Source organism: Chlorocebus sabaeus, chromosome 22 (genome assembly GCF_047675955.1).
Source record: "Chlorocebus sabaeus isolate Y175 chromosome 22, mChlSab1.0.hap1, whole genome shotgun sequence".
In the NCBI taxonomy this organism is placed as follows: Eukaryota; Metazoa; Chordata; class Mammalia; order Primates; family Cercopithecidae; genus Chlorocebus; species Chlorocebus sabaeus.
The window spans coordinates 29165896-29188040 of record NC_132925.1 but is presented as its reverse complement, the minus strand read 5'-3'; the positions used below and the strand labels follow the sequence as shown (position 1 = coordinate 29188040).

Sequence of the window (22145 nt, the reverse complement as noted above, 5' to 3'; positions counted from 1 at the left end):
ATTTTTCAATTTTTTTTTTTTTTTTTTTTTGAGACGGAGTCTTGCTTTGTCGCCCAGGCTGGAGTGCAGTGGCCGGATCTCAGCTCACTGCAAGCTCCGCCTCCCGGGTTTACGCCATTCTCCTGCCTCAGCCTCCCGAGTAGCTGGGACTACAGACGCCCACCACCTCGCCCGGCTAGTTTTTTGTATTTTTTGGTAGAGACGGGGTTTCACCGAGTTAGCCAGGCTGGTTTCGATCTCCTGACCTCGTGATCCGCCCGTCTCGGCCTCCCAAAGTGCTGGGATTACAGGCTTGAGCCACCGCGCCCGGCCTCAAATTATTTTAAGGAGAAAAACTTGAACTTCTTTGGGAGTCAGTAGGTTAGGGGTTCACTTACTGTGCTATTGGAAAAGTTACCAATAAAATTTTATACCAAACTTTAGTCATATATAAAATGGGGAACAATAATGACTGAGTTTTAAACCCTCAATTTGAGATATAAAAAAATACTTGGGCTGGGAGTGGTGGCTCACGCCTGTAATCCCAACACTTTGGGAGGACAAGGCTGGAGAATCACTTGAGGGCAGGAGTTCGAGATCAGCCTGGTCAAAATAGCGAGATCCCCACCCACACCCAACTTGCCCTCTACAAAATAAATAAATAACAAATATTCCATAGACTTTAAGAGCTACTATTATTAGTTCGTTGGCAGATGAAATGATGCTCGGTATTAGTACAGAGAAACCTGGAGTTTTAGTTGAGTGAGTAACTTAGGAAATGGAATGTATTTGGTACAAGAAAATAGCTTTCTTCAAGCCGCCAGTCTGGTCCCTGAAGTCTACTGTTTACACAAGTCCCATTATTAAATCCCTTCACACATCCTGCTCAATTCTCTGGCCGGTAGAGACTTTTTTTTTTCTCCCGGTAGAATCTTTCTGAAGGAGTCCTGAATCTCCCACAGTCTCCAGAACCATACTTTGGATAATTACATTTAAAGTGCACAGAAAAGGGCCAGGAATAGTATTAGTAATTCAACCCAGACAAAGGTCACCCCATGAATAAGAAAGAATGCAATTTTAGCATTTACAAATTGTGGGGGAGGGAACAGAGGGGGAGAAGAAAATAAGAGGTGAGGAGGGGAGAAAAAGGGTCTTCTGGCGGCAGGAAGTGGGAGGAGACTTTGCAAACTGCAATCTTAGGGCTGGGGCCATTTTGGAAGCATTTGCGAGGCTCCGCTTCTACAAGTATGGAGAAGGCAAAAGGCAAGGAGGTCAGTACAGTTTAGTGGATTTGTTTTCTGTCTTTGTCTTCGTGTTTCTGTCTTCCCTGGGCACTCTTGGTTTTTCTATTGAGGAGAAAAGAATGCGCCTTCGAATTTTCTCCTCTTGACTTTTTTTTTTTTTTTTTTAAGAGTAAAGCCCAAGAACATGATTGCAGCCTGGTATATTGGAGAGAGGAGACAAGAAATGAGGTTTTCTAGGGTTAGTTGAGGAGGTTGAAGGTGTCAAAAGATAGGGGGAAAAAAAGAGGCCAGGCGCGGTGGCTCACTCCTGTAATCCCAGCACTTTGGGCGGCCGAGGCGGGCGGATCACCTGAGCTCGGGAGTTCGAGACCAGCCTGACCACCATGGAGAAACCCCGTCTCTACTAAAAATACAAAATTAGCTGGGTGTGGTGGCGCACACCTGTAATCCCAGCTACTCGGGAGGCTGAAGCAGGAGAATCGCTTGAACCCGGGAGGCGGAGGTTGCGGTGAGCCGAGGTCGCGCCATTGCACCCCCAGCTTGGGCAACAAGAGCGAAACTCCATCTCAGAAGAAAAAGTTAAAAAATCAGGCTTTCAGGTTAGTTTTGGAACAGAGTCTCTCACTTTGTCTCCCGGACAGGAGTGCAGTGGCACCATCACTGCTCACTGCAACCTCGACCTCCCAGGCTCAAGCGATCCTCCCACCTCGGCCTTCCAAAGTGCTGCTGGGACTACAGGCGCGCGCCGCTGCTGCCCGCCGGGTTTTGTTTTGAAGAGGTGCTTTGTCCTGTCAGAAAGAATTAACCGAATATCGGGGCTAGAGGGAAATGGTAACAGGAGAAAAGGGTGGTAGGAAGAAGTAATTGAGATTATTATTTTTTTTAATGAATCGAGTTTCACTCTGTCGCCCAGGCTGGAGTGCAGTAGCCGATCTCGGCTCACTGCAGCCTCTGCCACCCGGGTTCAAGCGATTCTCCTGACTCAGCCACCGGATTAGCTGGGACTGCAGGCGCGCACCACCACGCCCAGGTAGTTTTGGTATTTTTGGTAGTGATTGAGTTTCGATATGTTGACCAGGCTGGTCTCGAACTCCTGACCTCCATTAGCCCACCTCGGCCTCCCAAAGTGCTGGGATTACAGGCGTGAGCCACGGAGCCCAGCCTTGATATTTAAATTTTAATTTATATCTAACGTACTCTTAATCTGTGTGTCTTTATGTTACCTCTGATCCTCAGCTTCTGTGTCTGAGAAGTAAATTGTTGCCAGATTGCTATGAGAATTAAATGAATGAAAATAAGGAAGGCCAAGACCAGGCACAGTGGCACATGCCTGTAATCCCAGCACTTTGGGAGGCCGAGGTGGGCGGATCACTTGAGGCCAGGAGTTTGAGACCAGCCTGGTCAGCATGGTGAAACCACGAAAACCAGCTAGGCGTCATGGCGGGCGCCAGTAATTCCAGCTAGTTGGGAGGCTGAGGCAGAGAATTGCTTGAACCCGGGAGGTGGGGTTGCAGTGAGCTGAGATTGTGCCACTGCGCTCCAGCCTGGACGACAGAGCGAGACTCCTCTCAAATAAAAAGAATATAGGGAGCCCTTGGGCGCGGTGGCTCACGCCTTTAATCCCAACACCTCATCTCTACGAAACATTAGCCAGGCGTGGTGGTACCTGTAGTCCCAGCTACTCAGGAGACTGAGGCAAAGGATCACTTGAGGAGGTAGAGATTGGAGTGAGTTACCGTCCTGTCACTGCATTCCAGCCTGGGCGACAGAGCAAGCCCTTTTCTTTAATAAATAATTTTTATTTTTTTTGAGACGGAGTCTCGCTCTGTCGCCCAGGCTGGAGTGCAGTGGCCGGATCTCAGCTCACTGCAAGCTCCGCCTCCCGGGTTCACGCCATTCTCCTGCCTCAGCCTCCCGAGTAGCTGGGACTACAGGCGCCCGCCACCTCGCCCGGCTAGTTTTTTTGTATTTTTTTTAGTAGAGACGGGGTTTCACCGTGTTAGCCAGGATGGTCTCGATCTCCTGACCTCCCTCCCAAAGTGCTGGGATTACAAGCTTGAGCCACCGCGCCCGGCTAATAAATAAATATTTTTTTAAAAAGAATGAAAATAAGGAACATATCAAGCGAATGCCTGGTATGAGACAGGGATCAATATATGTTACTGTCTCTGGATTAAACAACTTTTCTCCACTCCCACTTTGCTTTCTTTGATTCAATTAACCAATATTTATTGAGTGCCTATGATGAAAAGGAAAGAAATGCTATCCTCATGGAGCTTATAGTCAAGAGGAGTGTCAATCATTAATCAAATCACACAAACAAATTTAATTGCAATTAACAAGTAGTAGAAATGAGACAGTATGTAGTAGATTTGTCTGGAAGGACTAGAAGGGGTTCCCAGGTTAAATAACACTTAAAAGAGGAAGATTTTTAAGGTCTAAGATTTTAAAGTGTAAATAGAAGTAGGGTGGAGGTTGGGGTTGAGGAATGTGTAACAACTTTGGAAAGGAAAGGAATTACGTGGCTGGAGCTTGGGTAGGGAGAGCAGTGTGAAATAGGAGGTAAGAGTCTGGTAGGTAATGTTAAAGATAATTATTTTTATGCTGAGAGCAATAAACCACTGAAAGGATGTGTCACTGCCAACAGTGTTAGGAAATAATTTATTTGGAAGGGGTCAAGAATGAAGGATTGGGGGAAAAAAATTCTTCAGGTAAGAGATGATGGAATACAGTAGGTGAGTTAAGGGCCTTTCTTTTTTTTTTTTTTTTTTTTTTTTTTTTTTTGAGACAGTCTCATTCTGCCACCCAGGTTGGAGTGCAGCGGTGCAGCCTCTACCTACCTCCCTGGCTCAAGTGATTCTCCTATCTCAGTCTCTTGAGTAGCTCGGGCTACAGGCACTTACCACCATGCTCAGCTAATCTTGTTTCCTTTTTGTAGAGGCAAGGTTTCACTTGTTGCTCAGGCTGGTATCCAACTACTGGACTCAAGCGATCCTCTTGCCTTGTCCTCCTAAAGCACTTGGATTACAGGTGTGAGCCACCACGCCTGGCCTGCATGACAGTGTGTATTAAGATGATACCCAGAGGAGAATCCACACTGCCAGTGGAGTCCAGTGACTGCCTTGGTGCCTTAGAAGTGAGTTATCTTGAGGCAGGTAGTGTATGTGTGGTTTGGACACTGGAGGAATGACTGACCAGCTCCTCTGTTCCCAGTAGACCTCCACAGAGAAGTCGAGGGAAGAGGATCAGCAGGCTTCTAATCAACCAAACATGATTGCTTTGCCAGGAACATCAGCAAAGGGAACCAAAGAAAAAAAGTCTGTCAAAGGCAAGAAAGGTAAGAGGTCTTCAAATCCTCACATCCCACTTTCTCAGGTCTTAGAAGCCAGAGGGATTTTTCTGAAGAAGAAAAGCCAGGGAAGAAATTTCCGTCATATATTGTGCAAATCCTACAGTTCATGGGAGTCTAGCTTAAACTGCACCTTCCTGAAGCATCTTTTGGTCACCATTGCCCTAACCGATCCCTTCCTGTCTTCAGACTTCCACAGCATATTTGGTTCTGTTGATCATTTTTTCCTTCACTTGCTACTTGGAGTTAAGAATTTCAATGTGCAATGATTTGGGAACAGACAGCTGTAAATTTGAAGACCCATTCTTGAAACCGGACTTCCTATTCTAAAAATAAGTTTGAACAATATCTACCTTTATTCGGGTGTGGGAATGGAGTGTTAAAATTTACATAGAATAATTAAGTGAAGTACTTACACTATGCCTAAGAAGTAATATGTACACAGTAAACCCTACTAACTGTAAGTGTCATTACAGGCTGTGTCTTTTTTTTTGAGACACCAAGACAGGGTGTTGCTCTGTCATCCAGGCTGGAGTGTGGGGGCACCATCTCAGTTCCCTGCAACCTGTGCCTCCCTGGTTCAAGCGATTGTCCTGTCTTAGCCTCCCAAGTTAGCTAGGATTGCAGGCGTGTGCCACCATGCCTGGCTGATTTTTGTATTTTTAGTAGACACGGAATTTTACCATATTGGCCGGGCTGGTTGTGAACTCTTGGCCTCAAGTGACCCATCTGCCTTGGCCTCCTAAAAAGTGCTGGGATTACAGGTGTGAGCCACCAGACCCAGCCTTAGACATTTTTTTGGCATGATCCTGGCCCACTAAAACCTCTGCCTCCTGGGTTCAAACAGTTATCCAGCTTCAGCCTCCCAAGTAACTGGGATTACAGGCATGTGCCATCATGCCCAGCGAAATTTTTTTTTTTTTTTAGTAGAGACGGCATTTCACCATGTTGGCCATGCTGGTCTCAAACTCCTGACCTCAGGTTATCCCCCCACCTCGGCCTCCCAGAGCGCTGGGATTACAGTATGAGCCACTGCGCCTGGCCAAATATCTTTACTGAATGAAGACAAGGTATGTGAGATGCAGAAGCCGGATGAACAGAAACACAGCACAGCTAAGGAAGCATACCTGCTATGAAACCAGAGTGCTGCCCTGACTAGGGTGGGCTGGCAGAAGTAGGGATATTAGTGGTTGCCTGTGTAGCATTGTCAGGTGTTGAGTTTGCTCTGTGGATAGAGGACACCACTGAGTATGATCTCAAGTCTAAGCAGTAATTCCCCTGGGATGGAAGTGCCATCTCCGGTGCCACCACCTGGGTTCTGTGGATTATAAGGGGTTCGCAAAGGAGCATGTGTACCTGAGTAGTGGGGAGATTTAGGAATAAAACTGGGATTTAGAAGTGGTAAATCCTAGGTTTGAGAGGGATTGAACTATTAATAACTAAAACTGATTTTAGGCCGGGCGCAGTGGCTTAGGTCTGTAATCCGAGCACTTTGAGAGGCCTAGGTGAGCAGATCACAAGTTCAGGAGTTCGAGACCAGCTTGGCCAACATGGTGAAACTTCACCTCCACTAAAAATAGAAAAAAAATTAGCCGGGCGTGGTGGTGGGTATCTGTAATCCCAGCTACTCAGGAGGCTGAGGCAGGAGAATTGCTTGAACCCAGGAGGCGGAGGTTACAGGGAGCCAAGATCGCGCCACTGCACTCCAGCTGGGCGACAAAGCAAGACTCTCTCTCTCCAAAAAAAAAAAAAAGTGATTTTACTTTTGAAATTCTGAAAAGATACACAAAGTTAATTACTACTAATTTGATTCCATTCTCCTTCAGTGCCCTGTCCTAAGAAGAAGGCAGAGTACAGTGACAACCCCAGACCTCAGAAGAAGATACCAATCCCTCCATTACCCTCTAAACTGCCACCTGTTAATCTGATTCACCGGGACATTCTGCGGGCCTGGTGCCAACAGTTGAAGCTGAGCTCCAAAGGCCAGGTGAGGGCCTAGGCTGGGGACGGTACTGCTGGGAGGAAGGGTAGGAACCTTACTTGCCTTACTAACTCAGTTTTCTGTTGTCTTAGAAATTGGATGCATATAAGCGCCTGTGTGCCTTTGCCTACCCAAATCAAAAGGTAACTTTTTGAAGGATGTACGTTTCAGTGCTTATCCTAATTACCTATTGTAGCCTCAAAAGTGAGTAAAGGAACTGTCTTAGCCTCCGCTTGTCCCTCCACCCCTAGTTCTAAGAAAGAACAGTATTTCCCATGCCTACTTTCCTTTTTTTTTTTTGAGATGGAGTCTTGCACTGTCACCCAGACTGGAGTGCTGTGGCACCATCTCAGCTCGCTGCAACTTACACCTCCCGGATTCAAGCAAATCTCCTGCCTCAGCCTCCTAAGTAGCTGAGATTACAAGCGCCCACCACCACGCCCAGCTAATTTTTTGTATTTTTAGTAGAGGTGGTGATTCACTGTTTTGGTCAGGCTGGTCTTCAACTCCTGACCTCGTGGTCTGCCCACCTTGGCCTCCCTAAGTGCTGGGATTACAGGTGTGAGCCACCGTGCCTGGCCTTCCATCCCTACTTCTCACCAAGTCTGCAAAGAATAATAAAAATGAGGCAGCCCAGCCTGGCCAACATGGTGAAATACTGTCTCTACTAAAAATACAAAAATTAGCCAGGTGTGGTGGTGCATGCGTGTAATCCCAGCTATTCAGGAGGCTGAGGCAGGAGAATTGCTTGAAACCAGGAGGCAGAGGTTGCCGTGAGCCAAGATGCACCATTGCATGCATTCCAGCCTGGGCACAAGAGTGAAACGCTGTCTCAAAAATAAAAAGAGGTAGCACTTAAATTTTTTTAATTGTCAAAAATTGTATATTTTTATCATGTACAGCACATGACTTTGAAATATGTATACATTGTGGAATGGCCAACTCAAGCTAATTAATACATACATCACTTTACATACTACATTATTATTATTATTATAATTATTGAGACAGAATTTTGCTCCACGCATCCACTGTCTCCCGGGTTCAGATGATTCTCCTGGCTGAGCCTCCCGAGTAGCTGAGATTACAGGTATGCGCCACCACACCTGGCTAATTTGGATTTTTAGTAGAGACGGCATTTCTCCACGTTGGCCAGGCTGGTCTCGAACTCCCGACCTCAGGTGATCTGCCCACCTCAGCGTCCCAAAGTGCTGGGATTACAGGCGTGAGCCCCACCGTGCCCAGGTTTTCTTTCTTTCTCTTTTTTTTTAAGACGAAGTTTCGCTCTTGTTGCTCAGGCTGGAGTGCAGTGCGCAATCTCAGCTCACTGCAACCTCCACCTCCTGGGTTCAAGCGATTCTCCTGCCTCAGCCTCCAGAGTAGCTGGGATTACAGTCACCTGCCACCACGCCTGGCTGATGTTTGTATTTTTAGTAGAGACAGGGTTTCACCATGTTGGCCAGGCTGGTCTAGAACTCCTGACCTCGTGATCCGCTCGCCTTGGTCTCCCAAAGTGCTGGGATTACAGGCGTGAGCCACTGTGCCCGGCCAGCAATTTTCTTTCTTTCTTTCTTTTTTTTTTAAAGACAGAGTCTCCCTCTGTCACCTAGGCTGGAGTGCAGGCTCACTGCAACCTCCGCCTCCCTGGTTCAAGTGATTCCCCAGTCTCAGCCCCCTGAGTAGCTGGCATTGCAGGCTTGAGCCACCACGCCTGGATAATTTTTGTATTTTTAGTAGAGACTTGGTTTCACCACGTTGGCCAGGCTGGTCTCGAACTCCTGACCTCAAGTGTTTCACCAACCTTGGCCTCCCAAAGTGCTGGGATTACAGACCTGAGCCATGTGCAGCCAACTGAGCAATTTTCAAGAAGACAGTACATTGTTATTAACTATGTATAGTTACCAAGTTGTACAATGGATCTCTTGAACCTAGACCTCCTGTCTAAGTGAAACTTTGCATTTGATCAAGAGCTCCTTAACTCTGAGGCCATTTTTGTTAGAATTTTAATCTTTATTTTTATCTTTATTATTTAACCCTTTTTGTAGGATTTTCCTAGCACAGCAAAAGAGGCCAAAATCCGGAAATCATTGCAAAAAAAATTAAAGGTGGAAAAAGGGGAAACGTCCCTGCAAAGTTCTGAGACACACCCTCCTGAAGTGGCCCTTCCCCCTGCGGAGGGGCCGCCTGCCCTGGAAAATTCCACTGCTCTCCTTGAGGGAGTTAATACAGTTGTGGTGACAACTTCTGCCCCGGAGGCTTTGCTGGCCTCCTGGGCGAGAATTTCGGCCAGGGCGAGGACGCCAGAGGCAGTGGAATCTCCACAAGAGGCCTGTGGTAAGCCCAACACGAAGAGCTTATTCTGGTCCAGTGGGGAAATAAGCTTAGTAGAGATTAATGCCTGATAACCTTTTAGGGTATATCAAAATGCCTTTGAGGGCCGGCGATTCCTGGACCCTGCCCACAGAGTTTCTAATTCAGGTCTAGGACAGGACCTGAGCATTTGCATTTCTTTCTTTCTTTTTTTTTTTTGAGACAGAGTTTCATTCTTGTTGCCCAGGCTAGTGTGCAGTGGTGCGCTCTTGGCTCACCTCCTGGGTTCCAGCAATTCGCCTGCTTCAGCCTTCCTGAGTAGCTGGGATTACAGGCAGGCGCAACCATGCCCGGCTAATTTTGTATTTTTAGTAGAGACGGGTTTTCTCCATGTTGGTCAGGCTGGTCTCAAGCTCCCGACCTCAGATGATCCGCCTGCCTCGGCCTCCCAGAATGCTGGGATTACAGGTGTGAGCCACTGCACCCAGCGAGAGTTTGCATTTCTCAGTTTTCCAGGCAGCAGTAAGGATGCTGGTCTGGGGACCACAGTTTGAGAACCACTGCTTTAAATGATTGATGGCATCAGAAGAGGATGGCAGTTTGGTTTTCTTTCTTTCCCCTTTAAGCAATTTAAATTAAAAGTAAGATCTAAAATTAATTGCCTGCAGCTGAGCCCCAGAATGGCATTAATAAGTTATTTAAACTATTTCCCAGTGTTTTCATTGTAAAATGGGCAATACCTACCTTATATGTTGTAAGAATTACAGAAAATACAAGAAAAGAAGACAATAAACTGTTTAGCACAATCCAATGTGTGTTCAGAGCTGGGGTCCCTGAGCTTGTTTCATGAAGCCGTTTCCAGACACTCTGGGTTAGTCTTTCTACCATCTGCCCACCTACAACTATTCCAACTAGATTTATTTATTTATTTATTTATTTATTTGAGACGGAGTCTTGCTCTGTTGCCCAGGCTATAGTACAGTGGCGTGATCATGGCTCACTTCGAGCTCCGCCTCCCAGGTTGACGCCACTCTCCTGCCTCATTCTCCCAAGTAGCTGGGACTACGGGCACCCGCCACCACGCCCAGCTAATTTGTATTTTTAGTAGAGACGGGGTTTCACCGTGTTAGCCAGGATGGTCTCGATATCCTGAGCTCATGATCCGCCCGCCTCGGCCTCCCAAAGTGCTGGGATGACAGGCATGAGCCACCGCGCCCTGCCTAGATTTTTAAGTTTTAACAGGAACTGTCTTGTATGCTTTTCTAAAGGAGAACAGAATAGAGAAGAGGTTAAGTTAGGATTTCAGGGTTCACATCTTGGAGTTGGTCAATCAAGGGTGATGGGCCATAATGCAGCCTTACATCAGTATGTCATCCTGGTGTGTGGGTGCCTGTCTCTCTCCTTCGCCAGGTGTCAGGTGGTGTGTGGTCCATGGGAGAAGCCTCCCTGCAGACACAGGTGGTTGGGTTCACCTGCAGTTTCATGCTGGTCAAGCCTGGGTTCCAGAAAAGCAAGAAGGGAGAGTGAGTGCACTCTTCTTGCTTCCTGCCTCCAATTTTCCACCCCCGCATCTTGAAGACAATATGTTGTGCCCCAAATGTGTTCACAGGTAATTACCTGATGCTTTTCTATAAACTAAAAGTGGGTGCTGGATTTTCAATTGCAGAAAGTCAAGATACACATTAATCTTATATAGCCATGTATTTCAAGCTCAAATTGTCAGTAAAGAGTTTCAAGAAAATCATTACTCAGTTAAGTTTATCCCCAGGAGACAGAAAGCATTTCTGTGTCAGGGTTTAACGCTTCTACCTGGAGACACAGAATTCTGGGAGCAACAAACATTATATAATTACTATATTCAAAGTGTATGCCCTACACAGAAATAATGACTAGTAAAAAAGCTCTTCCTTTAAGTAGCCTACAGTCTAAACAGGGATGGTGCACATACAAACACCTGGAATAACATGGTGAATATCAAAGAAGAGATTCCTTAAGTTAAGGGAAGAATTGACTAGATGGAAAGGAGGGATCGGTAATTTCTCTCAGCCAGGGAAACATAGCAAGACCATCTCCCACAGGAGGAAGTGTGTGAATGTGTGATTGGCTTTTCCTTTGGGATAGCCTGCTTTTTGCTGTATTTTGATAATCTCTCTATGCCAAGCAAGTTGAATAGAAGTGAGGAGGTCACTTTGGGTAGTCCTGTAATGACATACTTGGGTTTTTGGGAAAGTGATGCAAAGAGCCCCTCCAAGGTCTCTTGTCCATGGTTCGCACAAGTCGGGGAACATATTTCAGAGGCATGATAACTTGGCTGATGATCTTCATTCTCGAATGACAGCATCATAGGCTTGTTACTTATGATCCTAAAGTTGTAAGGGCAATTTCAACAGCATTCCAGCAGTGGGTTTCTTGGCTATTTTTGATACTTCTTGATTCTTATCTTTTTGAAAACAAACATTTTATTTGCTTTATAGGAACAAGGTCTTAATAAAAAGCCTCCAGTGGGAATAGAATATCAGGAAAAAGGCCACATCTATGGTAATTAATGGCAGAAAGTCTGGAGAGTCGGATTCCGCGGGGCTGCTGACAGGTGAACTCTGGTCCTCTGCACACCTGTTTATGGACCGTGCAGACTGGTGGGGTGGCAGATGTTAGCCTAAGAGCCCTAGCAGTGCCTGTTGCTTTGTGAGTGGAGATAGAGACTCTCAGATTTAAAAATGGAAAAACATTTCGCAAATTACCATAAATTGTAGCTAATATGTAGAAAAACTCATTCGTACTACTTTTCTAAAATAGACATGACTTCAGCAGCAGCTCTTTTTTGTTTTGTTTTGTCTTTTGAGACAGTGTCTCACTCTGTTGCCCAGGCCGGAGTACACTTGTGCAATCTCAGTTCAGTGCAATCTCTGCCTCCTGAGTTCAAGTGATTCTCCTGCCTCCGCCTCCCGAGTAGTTGGGATTACAGGCACCAGCCACCACACCCAGCTTTTTTTTTTTTTTTTTTTTAAGTAGAGATGGGGTTTCCCCATGTTGGCCAGGCTAGTCTCAAACTCCCGGACTCAAGTGATCCACCCGCCTCGGCCTCCCAAAATGCTGGGATTATGGGCATGAGCCACTGTGCCTGACCTTCAACAGGTCTTTTAAGTGAGAATTCTTCAGCTGAGCGTTGTGAAGGAGTTGAGTAAAACGGTAGTTGGCTCTTATGCTCAATTTTCTCTTCCTCTGAACACTGACTGCTTTAGGAGCTGCTTCATTCCAATTGCAATTTCATAAAACGTAAAGTATTTTAAGGCAAAGAAAGGCTGTTAATTCTCTCCCTCCCTCAAACACATGATTTTTAATATTCAAAACAATATTTTTCAAAGTTCTCTTAACCTGAGATTTCTGTGGTTTGACTCCAGGATCAAAACACAAGGGACTTTGTATATTTCACTTATAATTGTTTTGTATATTTCTGGTGTTTAAAATGTTTAAGGTTACTTTCCACTCATAAATACATAATATGTTGAACTTTAAATGTGTTTATTAACCGATTCTCCATAAATAAAAATAAGATGTGTATATAAAATAATTCATCTGTTGTATTTAGGGAACCGTATTCGTTGCATGCAAATTTTATTGTTAGTGTTCTTAAAAGTAGGAGTAAACCAAAATGTGTGATTTTTCTTTTTTTTTTTTTGAGACGGAGTCTCTCTCTGTCGCCCAGGCTGGAGTGCAGTGGCGCAATCTCGGCTCACTGCAAGCTCCGCCTCCCGGGTTCACGCCGTTCTCCTGCCTCAGCCTCCCGAGTAGCTGGGACTACAGGCGCCCGCCACTGCGCCCGGCTAATTTTTTCTATTTTTTTTAGTAGAGACGGGGTTTCACCATGGTCTCGATCTCCTGACCTTGTGATCCGCCCGCCTCGGCCTCCCAAAGTGCTGGGATTACAGGCGTGAGCCACCGCGCCCGGCTGTGATTTTTCTTTTGTATGACTCATTTGTTTGTTCTTTATTAGTTGCCGGTATGGGTCGGATCATTTGTTTTTAAAACTACTTAGGTATGATTGACATACAAAAACTGTACATATTTAATGTATCCTATTGGGTGTAATTAATTTTTAATTTTTTTGTGTACTTCCTAAATTTATAGTCCTGTGAGTCTGGGAACAGATCTGTTTTTCACTTGTCCTGATTTAATGACAGTTTCCATCATTGTTTTGTTATTACAAGTACGGAATTTTTATTATTTTTATTTTATTTTGCACCTTTAATGAAGATACTAAAAATAATGCACTGGAAGGAGTGGCAGAGTTGGAAAATTTGTAACCATCATAATACAGATGTAATAGGTTTGGGAAAGAATCCTCAAAAATGCTAAAGCAAGGGAGGAAAGTTTGTTGAGAAGCAAGATGTTCTTCTCTCCTGGACCCCATTGGTTGTTGGTGGTCAGAATTGTTCGGTGTAATAAATAATAGACATTTTTTTCTTATACTGTGTGTATTGTTCGTTTTAATTTTGTTTCCTTTTTAAACTTCTATCCTACTTTCTTTGGATGGGTCAAGTTTCTATTCCGTTTCCTTCCTTTCTATTAATTTGGAAATTTCCTTTGCTTTATTATTCTGCTGGTAGATACCTCCCTGTTTCTAACACATTTCAATAAACTTAAATTTCTCTCTATACAAAATAAATTAATAATTGGAGTCTACCAGTAAGACAGTTTATTTACTCATCCTTCTTGCCCCGGCAAGATAAAACCTTAAAGTTACATAACTCGCCAAATCACCCTAATTTTCACAGGCCTCCCCCAAAGTTCCTATCACCACATTCAGTCCCCTACTCCCTGTCTGCCGGCTATACTCCCAGAATACTAAGAGGAAGACAGCTGGAGCTATAAACTCCCTGTGTCTCAGATGAGTTCCCTGGCAGAGGCATGACATCTTGCTGTTTTGTGGGGGAGCTGAGAGAAGAGGTTTGTATTCCCAATTTCCCATCTGGATGTTAAGGTAACATTTGTACAAATAGGTCTGTGCCCATGCTGTAACTGGTGTGGGAAACCTGGAGCCAGCCTTCCAAATTTCTCTTGGCACCAAAGGGACATGGCAGCTTCCAAGGGTAAATGTTGGTCAGGGCCTCTGACCACATTGCTGATGGAAATAAAATTTCTACATTTTGGCACGATGGGGTTTATGGACACAAAAATTGGAGTTTAGCTACAGCCACCTTAACCAAGGATTCCAACTTAGCACCACCAGGAATGTTACAAACTAAAATGTCTTTTCTGATAAACAATGGGAAGTACACAATATCATTGCCAAAAAGATAATGTATATCTAATCATGAGGAAACAATTAGTCCAGATTACACCTGTTGTCTCAGGCTAATTGAGTCTACCTTGCTTTGAATGACACTTAGACATAGCCATTTGTGAAGGGCCACAGACGCCAGGGGCAGTGGCTCATACCTGTAATCCCAACACTTGGGAGACTGAGGCTGGCAGATGACTTGAGCCCAGGAGTTCGAGACCAGCCTGGGCAACATGTTGAAACCCTTTCACCAAAATACAAAAATTAGCCAGCTGTGGTGGCCTGTGGCCAGTAGTCTCAGCTACTGGGCTGGCCAAAATGGCAGGATTGCTTGAGCTGGAGGTCGAGGCTGCAGTGAGCTGTGATTGCACCACTGCCCTTCCAGCCTGGGCAGCAGAGCAGACCCTGCCTCAAAAAAAAAAAAAGTCTGGAAAGAAAAGTAACAAGAGGACAATCTCTGTATTCAAATAAAGTTAAAATTGGCCGGGTGTGGTGGCTCACGCCTGTAATCCCAGCACTTTGAAAGGCCAGGCGGGTGGATCACCTGAGGTCAGGAAGAGTTCGAGACTAGCCTGAGCAACATGGTGAAACCCTGTCTCTATTAAAAATACAAAATTAGGCCAGGCACAGTGGCTCAGGCCTGTAATCCCAGTATTTTGGGAGGCCAAGGGGGGCAGACCACCTGAGGTTGGGAGTTCAAGGCCAGCCTGACCAACATTGAGAAACCCTGTCTCTACTAAAAACACAAAAATTAGCTGGGTGTGGTGGCACATGCCTGTAATTCCAGCTACTCAGGAGGCAGAGGTTGTGGTGAGCCAAGATCACGCCATTACACTTCATCCTGGGCAACAAAAGCAAAACTCCACCTCAAAAACAAAAACCAAAAAACATTAGCTGGGCGTGGTAGCACATGCCTATAATCCCAGCTACTTAGGAGGCTGAGGCAGGAGAATCGCTTGAACCTGGGAGGCGAAGGTTGCAGTGAGCCAAGATTGTGCCTCTGCACTCCAGCCTGGGCAATATAGTGAGACTCCGTTCCACACACACACAAAAAGGGCCAGGTGCGGTGGCACACACCTGTAATCCCAGTAATTTGAGAGGCCCAGGGGCTCGGATCACCTGAGATCCGGAGTTTGAGACCAGCCTAGCCAACATGGTGAAACTCTGTCTCTACCAAAAATACAAACTAGCCGGGCGTGGTGGCACACACCTGTAATCCCAGCTACTTGGGAGGCTGAGGCAGGAGACTCGCTTGAACCCAGGAGGTGGAGGTTGCAGTTAGCAAAGATCCCACCATTGCACTCCAGCCTGGGCAAAAATAGCGAAGCTCCACCTCAAAAAAGAAAAAAAGGTTAAGTTTTCCATAAAATGTGAGTGATTCTCATTTAGTTCCCAAACCAGGAGCATCCATATTAGTCTGGAACTTTGAAATGCCTGTTACTTCATCTCAGACCTACTGAATGATACAGGGTGTGGTTCAGCAATATGTCATCACAAGTCCTGCAGAAGAGTATAAGAATTGCTAATTTTGGTGATAAAAAGTAAAACAGGTTTTCTAAAGGGTGGAAGTAATGGGAATTGACTGGAAGAGCCCCAAAGGAATTTTTCTAGTTATAGAAATATTTTCTTTTTTTTTTTTTTTGAGACGGAGTCTCGCTCTGTGGCCCAGGCTGGAGTGCAGTGGCCGGATCTCAGCTCACTGCAAGCTCCGCCTCCCGGGTTCACGCCATTCTCCTGCCTCAGCCTCCCAAGTAGCTGGGACCACAGGCGCCCGCCATCTCGCCCGGCTAGTTTTTTGTATTTTTTTAGTAGAGACGGGGTTTCACCAGGTTAGCCAGGATGGTCTCGATCTCCTGACCTCGTGATCCACCCGTCTCGGCCTCCCAAAGTGCTGGGATTACAGGCTTGAGCCACCGCGCCCGGCCTAGAAATATTTTCTATATTGATTGGGGGAATTGGCTAATCATTTTTATTTTATTTTATTTTATTTATTTTATTTTACTTTACTATTTTATTTTATTTTATTTTATTTTATTTTATTTTATTTTTGAGATAGAGTTTCACTCCTGTTGCCCAGGCTGGAGTGCAATGGTGCGATCTTGGCTCACCACAACCTCTGCCTTCCGGGTTCAAGTGATTCTCCCGCCTCAGCCTCCTGAGTAACTGAGATTACAGGTATGTGCCACCACCCCCTGCTAATTTTTTGTAGTTTTAGTAGAGACAGTTTCTCCATGTTGGTCAGGCTGGTCTCGAACTGTCGACCTCAGGTGATCCACCCACCTCAGCCTCCCAAAGTGCTAGGATTATAGGCGTGAGCCACCGCACCCAGCCTGGCTACTCATTTTTTAAAGCTCATTACAGTGTACACTCAAGATCTGTGCATTTCACTCTAAATTTTATCTCAAAGGAGAAAAAATTGTTAGTTTGGAAATTAAAGAGGAAATAGTTTGTGTCACACAACTGTACCCCTAATATTTCTGTACATGTCAGAGCTAGAGATTGAGAGAAGTCTTGTTTATCTCCTTGGTAGACAACAAGGAGGAGGACCACAATACATCAGGGGATTTATAACACCAAGGAGGTTCTAAAGAGGTACACAGACTGGACAAGAATTCCTCACCATTCCAGAACTCATGCAGTTCTAACTAGAATGCAAAGGTTAAGAACTTTCTACATTCTGCTCTTCCTTCAAACTCCTGTTTCAGGCCGGGTGTGGTAGCTCATGCCTGTAATGATTCTCCTTCCTCAGCCTCCCAAGTAGCTGTGATGACAGGCACCTGCCACCACACGCAGCTAATTTTTTGTAATTTTAGTACAGATGGGGTTTCACTGTGTTAGCCAGGATGGTCTCGATCTCCTGACCTCATAATCCGTCCACTTTGGCCTCCCAAAGTGCTGGGATCACAGGCATGAGCCACCGAACCTGGCCTTTTTTGTTTTGAAATGGAGTCTCACTCTATTGCCCTGGCTGCAGTGCAGTGGCAAGGTCTTGGCTCATCGCAACCTCAGCCTCCCAGGTTCAAGCCATTCTCCTGTCTCAGCCTCCTGAGTAGCTGGGATTACAGGCATGCACCACTGGGCCCAGCTTTTTTTTTTTTTTTCTTGAGACGGAGTCTTGCTCTGTTGCCTGAGCTGGAGTGCAATGGCATGATCTTGGCTCACCACAACCTCCGCCTCCCAGGATCAAGCGAGTCTCCTGACTCAGCCTCCTGAGTTGTTGGGACTAGAGGTGCACACCAATAGCCCCAGCTAATTTTTGTATTTTTAGTAGAGACGGGGTTTCACTATGTTGGCCAGGCTGGTCTCGAACTCCTGACCTTGTGATCCACCGGCCTCAGCCTCCCAAAGTGTTGGGATTACAGGCCTGAGCCACCACGCCCAGCTACTTTTTGTATTTTTAGTAGAGGTGGGGTGCCACCCTCTTGGCCAGGCTGGTCTTGAACTCCTGACCTCGTGATCCATCCACCTCGGCCTGAGGTGCTGGGATTACAGGCTTTAGCCACCACGCCCGGCCCCACTGATCTATTTTTCACTTTAACTATTTGGCTTTTCTGGGATGTTGTAAAAATGTAATGAGTCTGAGTTATTTAATTTAACGTAATATATTTGAGACTGATACATGTTTTTGCATGTATCATTAGTTTGCTCCTTTTCATTAATGAATAGTGCTATTCCATTTTGTGGGAGTACCACAGTTTGTGAACCATTCACCACTTGAAGGATATTTGGTTATTTTTAGGTTTTGATGATTACAAATAAGTCTTCTATAAACCTCTCTATGTAATTTTTCGTTTGAATATTGAAGTTTCACTCATTTGGGCTAAATACTCAAGGAAGTAGATTGCTGGACCATATATTAAGTGTACATTTAGCTTGACAAGACACTGCCAAACTGTTTTCCAAACTGACTGTGCCATACTGTATTTTCACTGAAATATATGAGATGCGGCCGGGCGCGGTGACTTATGCCTATAATCCCAGCACTTTGGGAGGCCGAGGCAGGTAGATCACCTGAGGTCAAGAGTTCAAGACTAGCCTGACCAACATGGAGAAATCCTGTCTCTACTAAAAATGCAAAATTAGCCAGTCGTAGTGGTGCATGCCTGTAATCCCAGCTACTAAGGAGGCTGAGGCAGGAGAATCGCTTGAACCTGGGAGATGGAGGTTGCGGTGAGTCAAGATCACACCATTGCATTCCAGCCTAGGCAAGAAGAATGAAACTCCGCATCAAAAAAAACCCAAAAAACCTCAAACCAGAATTGCTCCACTTTTATCTATTATATATTGGTGTTCCACAAACATCTATTTTTGTAGAACATATTTCTCTGATTTAAAAGAATAAAAGTGTTAGCTGGGTGTGTTGGCATAAGCCTGTTTTCCCAGCTCTTGGGGAGGCTGAGGCAAGAGGATCACTTGAGGCCGGGAGTGAGAGGCTGCAGTGAGCCCTGATCATACCATTGTACCCCAGCCTGAGCAACAGAGTGAGATCCTGTCTCAAAATAAACAAATAAATAAAAGTGATTTTGAAAAAAGATAAGATTAAATTTAAAAAATAAAAACGATTTTGAGGCCAGGCGCGGTGGCTCACGCCTGTAATCCCAGCACTTTGGGAGGCCGAGACGGGCGGATCACGAGGTCAGGAGATCGAGACCATCCTGGCTAACCCGGTGAAACCCCGTCTCTACTAAAAATACAAAAAAAATTAGCCGGGCGTAGTGGCGGGTGCCTGTAGTCCCAGCTACTCGGGAGGCTGAGGGAGGAGAATGGCGTGAACCCGGGAGGCGGAGCTTGCAGTGAGCCGAGATTGTGCCACCGCACTCCAGCCTGGGCGACTGAGCAAGACTCCGTCTCAAAAAAAAAAAAAAAAAACAACAAAAAAAAAAGATTTTGAAAGCACTTATCTAAATAAGAAATACAATGCATTTATATTTACCTTACAATATAGAAAATAAAATATATATTTGAAAAAAGTAACGCATTTTTATTTCAGAACTATTGTCTATCATTGGAATAAATAACAGAAAAAAAGTATTCAGAAAAGATTTTTTTGAAGGTTGTTTTTAATAGTTTGGCGTCCTGTTAGTGGCTACTTTTTAGCTTTGAAGTACACATACACTAATTCCTAAACTAAAATTGGTGCTATCTGTTTTAAAGTTATTTTGGGGACCTAATTAAGAGCCTTCTATGAACTGGACACTACTGAGCCCCATGGGAATAAGGATGTGTCTGAGAACTTCAGATTGCCACAGTCTGGTAGAAATAGTCACATCTGTCTGTGAAAAGTATTTACACCAAATCCTTTAGCAGCAGCACAGAAACAGACATCTGCTATACAATGGAGTTGGGTGAGAAGGGGTGGAAATGTGGAGGTTCAGGTAATATTAATAACCCTAGCATTGGCTGGGTGTGGTGGCTCACACCTGTAATCCCAGCACTTTGGGAGGCCGAGGCAGGCAGATCACCTGAGGTCGGGAGTTCGAGACCAGCCTAGCCAGCATGGTGAAACCCCATCTCTACTTAAAATACAAAAATTAGTTGGGCGTGCTGACAGGCGCCTGTAATCCCAGCTACTCAGGAAGCTGAGGCTGGAGAATCGCTTGAACGCGGGAGGCGGAGATTGTGGTGAGCCAAGATCACACCATTGCACTCCAGCCTGAGCAACACAGTGAGACTCCGTCTCAAAAAATAAAATAAAAAATAAAATGAAAAATAAGAAATGCATTTAAGCTTAAAGAATGAGGCGTCAGATGAGTGAAGAGGGACAGAAATAACATTTTTCTTAAAAACTTAAAATAGCAGGCTGGGTGTGGTGGCTCACACCTGTAATCCTTACACTTTGGGAGACCTACGGGGGAGACTGCTTGAGCCCAGGAGACACCAGCTTGGGCAACACAGTGCGACCCCGTCTCTACAAAAAAGTAAATTTAGACAGGCGCGGTGGCACATGCCTGTAGCCATGGCTACTCAGGAGGCTGAGGTGGGAGGATCTCTTGAGCCCAGCAGGTAAAGGCTGTAGTGAGCTGTGGTCGCACCACTGTACTCCAGCCTGGGCAACAGAAACTAGAACAGACTAAAGGGTAAAACAAGTAAAACTGGCAAAATTCAAATAGGAAACTATAGGAAATTCACACAATTATTTCAACAGTAACAACAACAACAACAACAAATTGTAAGAAGTAAGAAGTGGAAGCTGCATGTGATGGCATGTGCCTGTAATCCCAGCTACTCAGGAGGCTGAGGCAGGAGGATTGCTTGAGCCCAGGAGTTCAAGCCCAGCCTGTGTAACATAATGAGACCCTGTCTCCATAAAATGAATAAATAAATAAAAACAGATGTAGATAACTTATAAATAAAAATTTAAGGCATATTTCAATTTATCACAGACCTTGATTGGACGTTGATTCAAACAGATTGCTCAAAAAAGAAAATGAGGGAAGAGAAAAACATATAAGATAAATGGAGTTTTTTTTTGGAGATCCACCATCTGGATTCAAGCAATTCTCGTGCCTCAGCCCCCACCAGTAGCTGGAACTACAGGCGCGTGCCACCATGCGTCGCTAATTTTTGTATTTTCAGTACAGACGGGGTTTCTCCATGTTGGCCGGCTGGTCTCAAACTCCTGACCTCAGGTGATCCACCCGCCTTGGCCTCCCAAAGTGCTGGGATTACAGGTGTGAGCCATAGTGCCCGGCCAGATAATTGGAGTTTTGAATACTGCTGGATATTTGAACATAACATATATTTGAATACTTTGATAATATTAAATAACGATTTTAAAAATTATGTTTAGATGTAAAAAGGATATCGTAGTTATAATAGGAACAAAGTATTCCCCCCCCCCCCCGGATTTATTTATTTATTTATTGAGACAGCCTCACTGCAGCCTCAGGCTCCTGGGCTGATGGGACCTCAGCCCCCTGACCTCAGCCCCCTGAGTAGCTAGGACCACAGTCATGTCCCACCATATCCACATGCCCGGTTATTTTATTTTTATTTTCATTTTTTTTTTTTTTTTTTGGTAACAATGAGATCTCACTATGTTGCCCAGGCTGGTCTCATACTGCCAAGTGTTCCTGCCACCTCGGCCTCAAGTGTTCCTGCCACCTCGGCCTCCTGACGTGCTGAGATTACAGGTGTGAGCCACGGCACTGGCCTTTTCCCTGAATTTATGAATGAAATCATATGCGATCTGTTATTTGTTTCAAAATAACCCCTGGAGAAGGAATGGACGGCAATTTAGATGAAACCAGACTGGCTGTAAGTAAATTATTATTGTCTACTTTTGTACATGTTTGAACTTTCCCATACTAAAACATTCTCAAAAAGCGGGCAAAAAAACCCAGGAAAACAAATAAGATAGATGACTTTTGTTTTCGTTTTTGTGACAGTCTCTCTCTGTCGCCCAGGCTGGAGTGCAGTGGCTTGATCCTGGCTCACTGCAACCTTCACCTCCTGGGTTCAAGCGATTCTCGTGCCTCAGACTCTGGGGTAGCTAGAATTACAGACATGCACCACCATGCCCGGCGAATTTTTGTATTTTTAGTAGAGACGGGGTTTCGCCAAGTTAGCCAGGCTGGTCTTGAACTCCTGACCTCAGATGTTCCGTCTGCCTCGGCCTCCCAAAGTGCTGGGATTACAGGCGTGAGCCAATCCCGGCCTAAAATGATTATATTGCAAAAAATGCAATGAAGAAAAGAAAACATGGTAATGAAATGGTCTTTCCACTCGAAACCTAAGGCATTAGGATCAACTCAGGCCATTTAGGTCAGCTTTCCTCTAAATTGCCCATTAAAAGCAACAGGGGCCACACCCAACCGGGTAGGCGGAATGCTTTTCTGGCTGCATCTTAGAGGGCTGCATTCAGGTTCCATCCTGGAAGGGAGGAGCCGGAATTCCAATCATTATCTGCCGTTGACTGCCTGTCTCCAAAGCCCTTTGTTTATATCCTGATCTAGCTAACCCTTCCAGACTTCAGGAGTTTAAGAATCATCCAGAGGGCTG

General features: G+C 45.2%; 1 protein-coding gene across 1 annotated transcript; it reads left to right on the top strand.

Moving 5' to 3' along the window:
* Positions 1-1049: 1049 nt before the first annotated feature.
* DPPA4 (developmental pluripotency associated 4) lies at positions 1050-11863 on the top strand. The gene is given in 7 exon segments (XM_038003295.2): positions 1050-1250; positions 4437-4560; positions 6399-6559; positions 6646-6696; positions 8599-8887; positions 10274-10472; positions 11338-11863. Coding segments are annotated over 7 exon segments (885 nt in total). The 5' UTR covers positions 1050-1226; the 3' UTR covers positions 11375-11863.
* The last annotated feature ends 10282 nt before the right edge of the window (positions 11864-22145 follow it).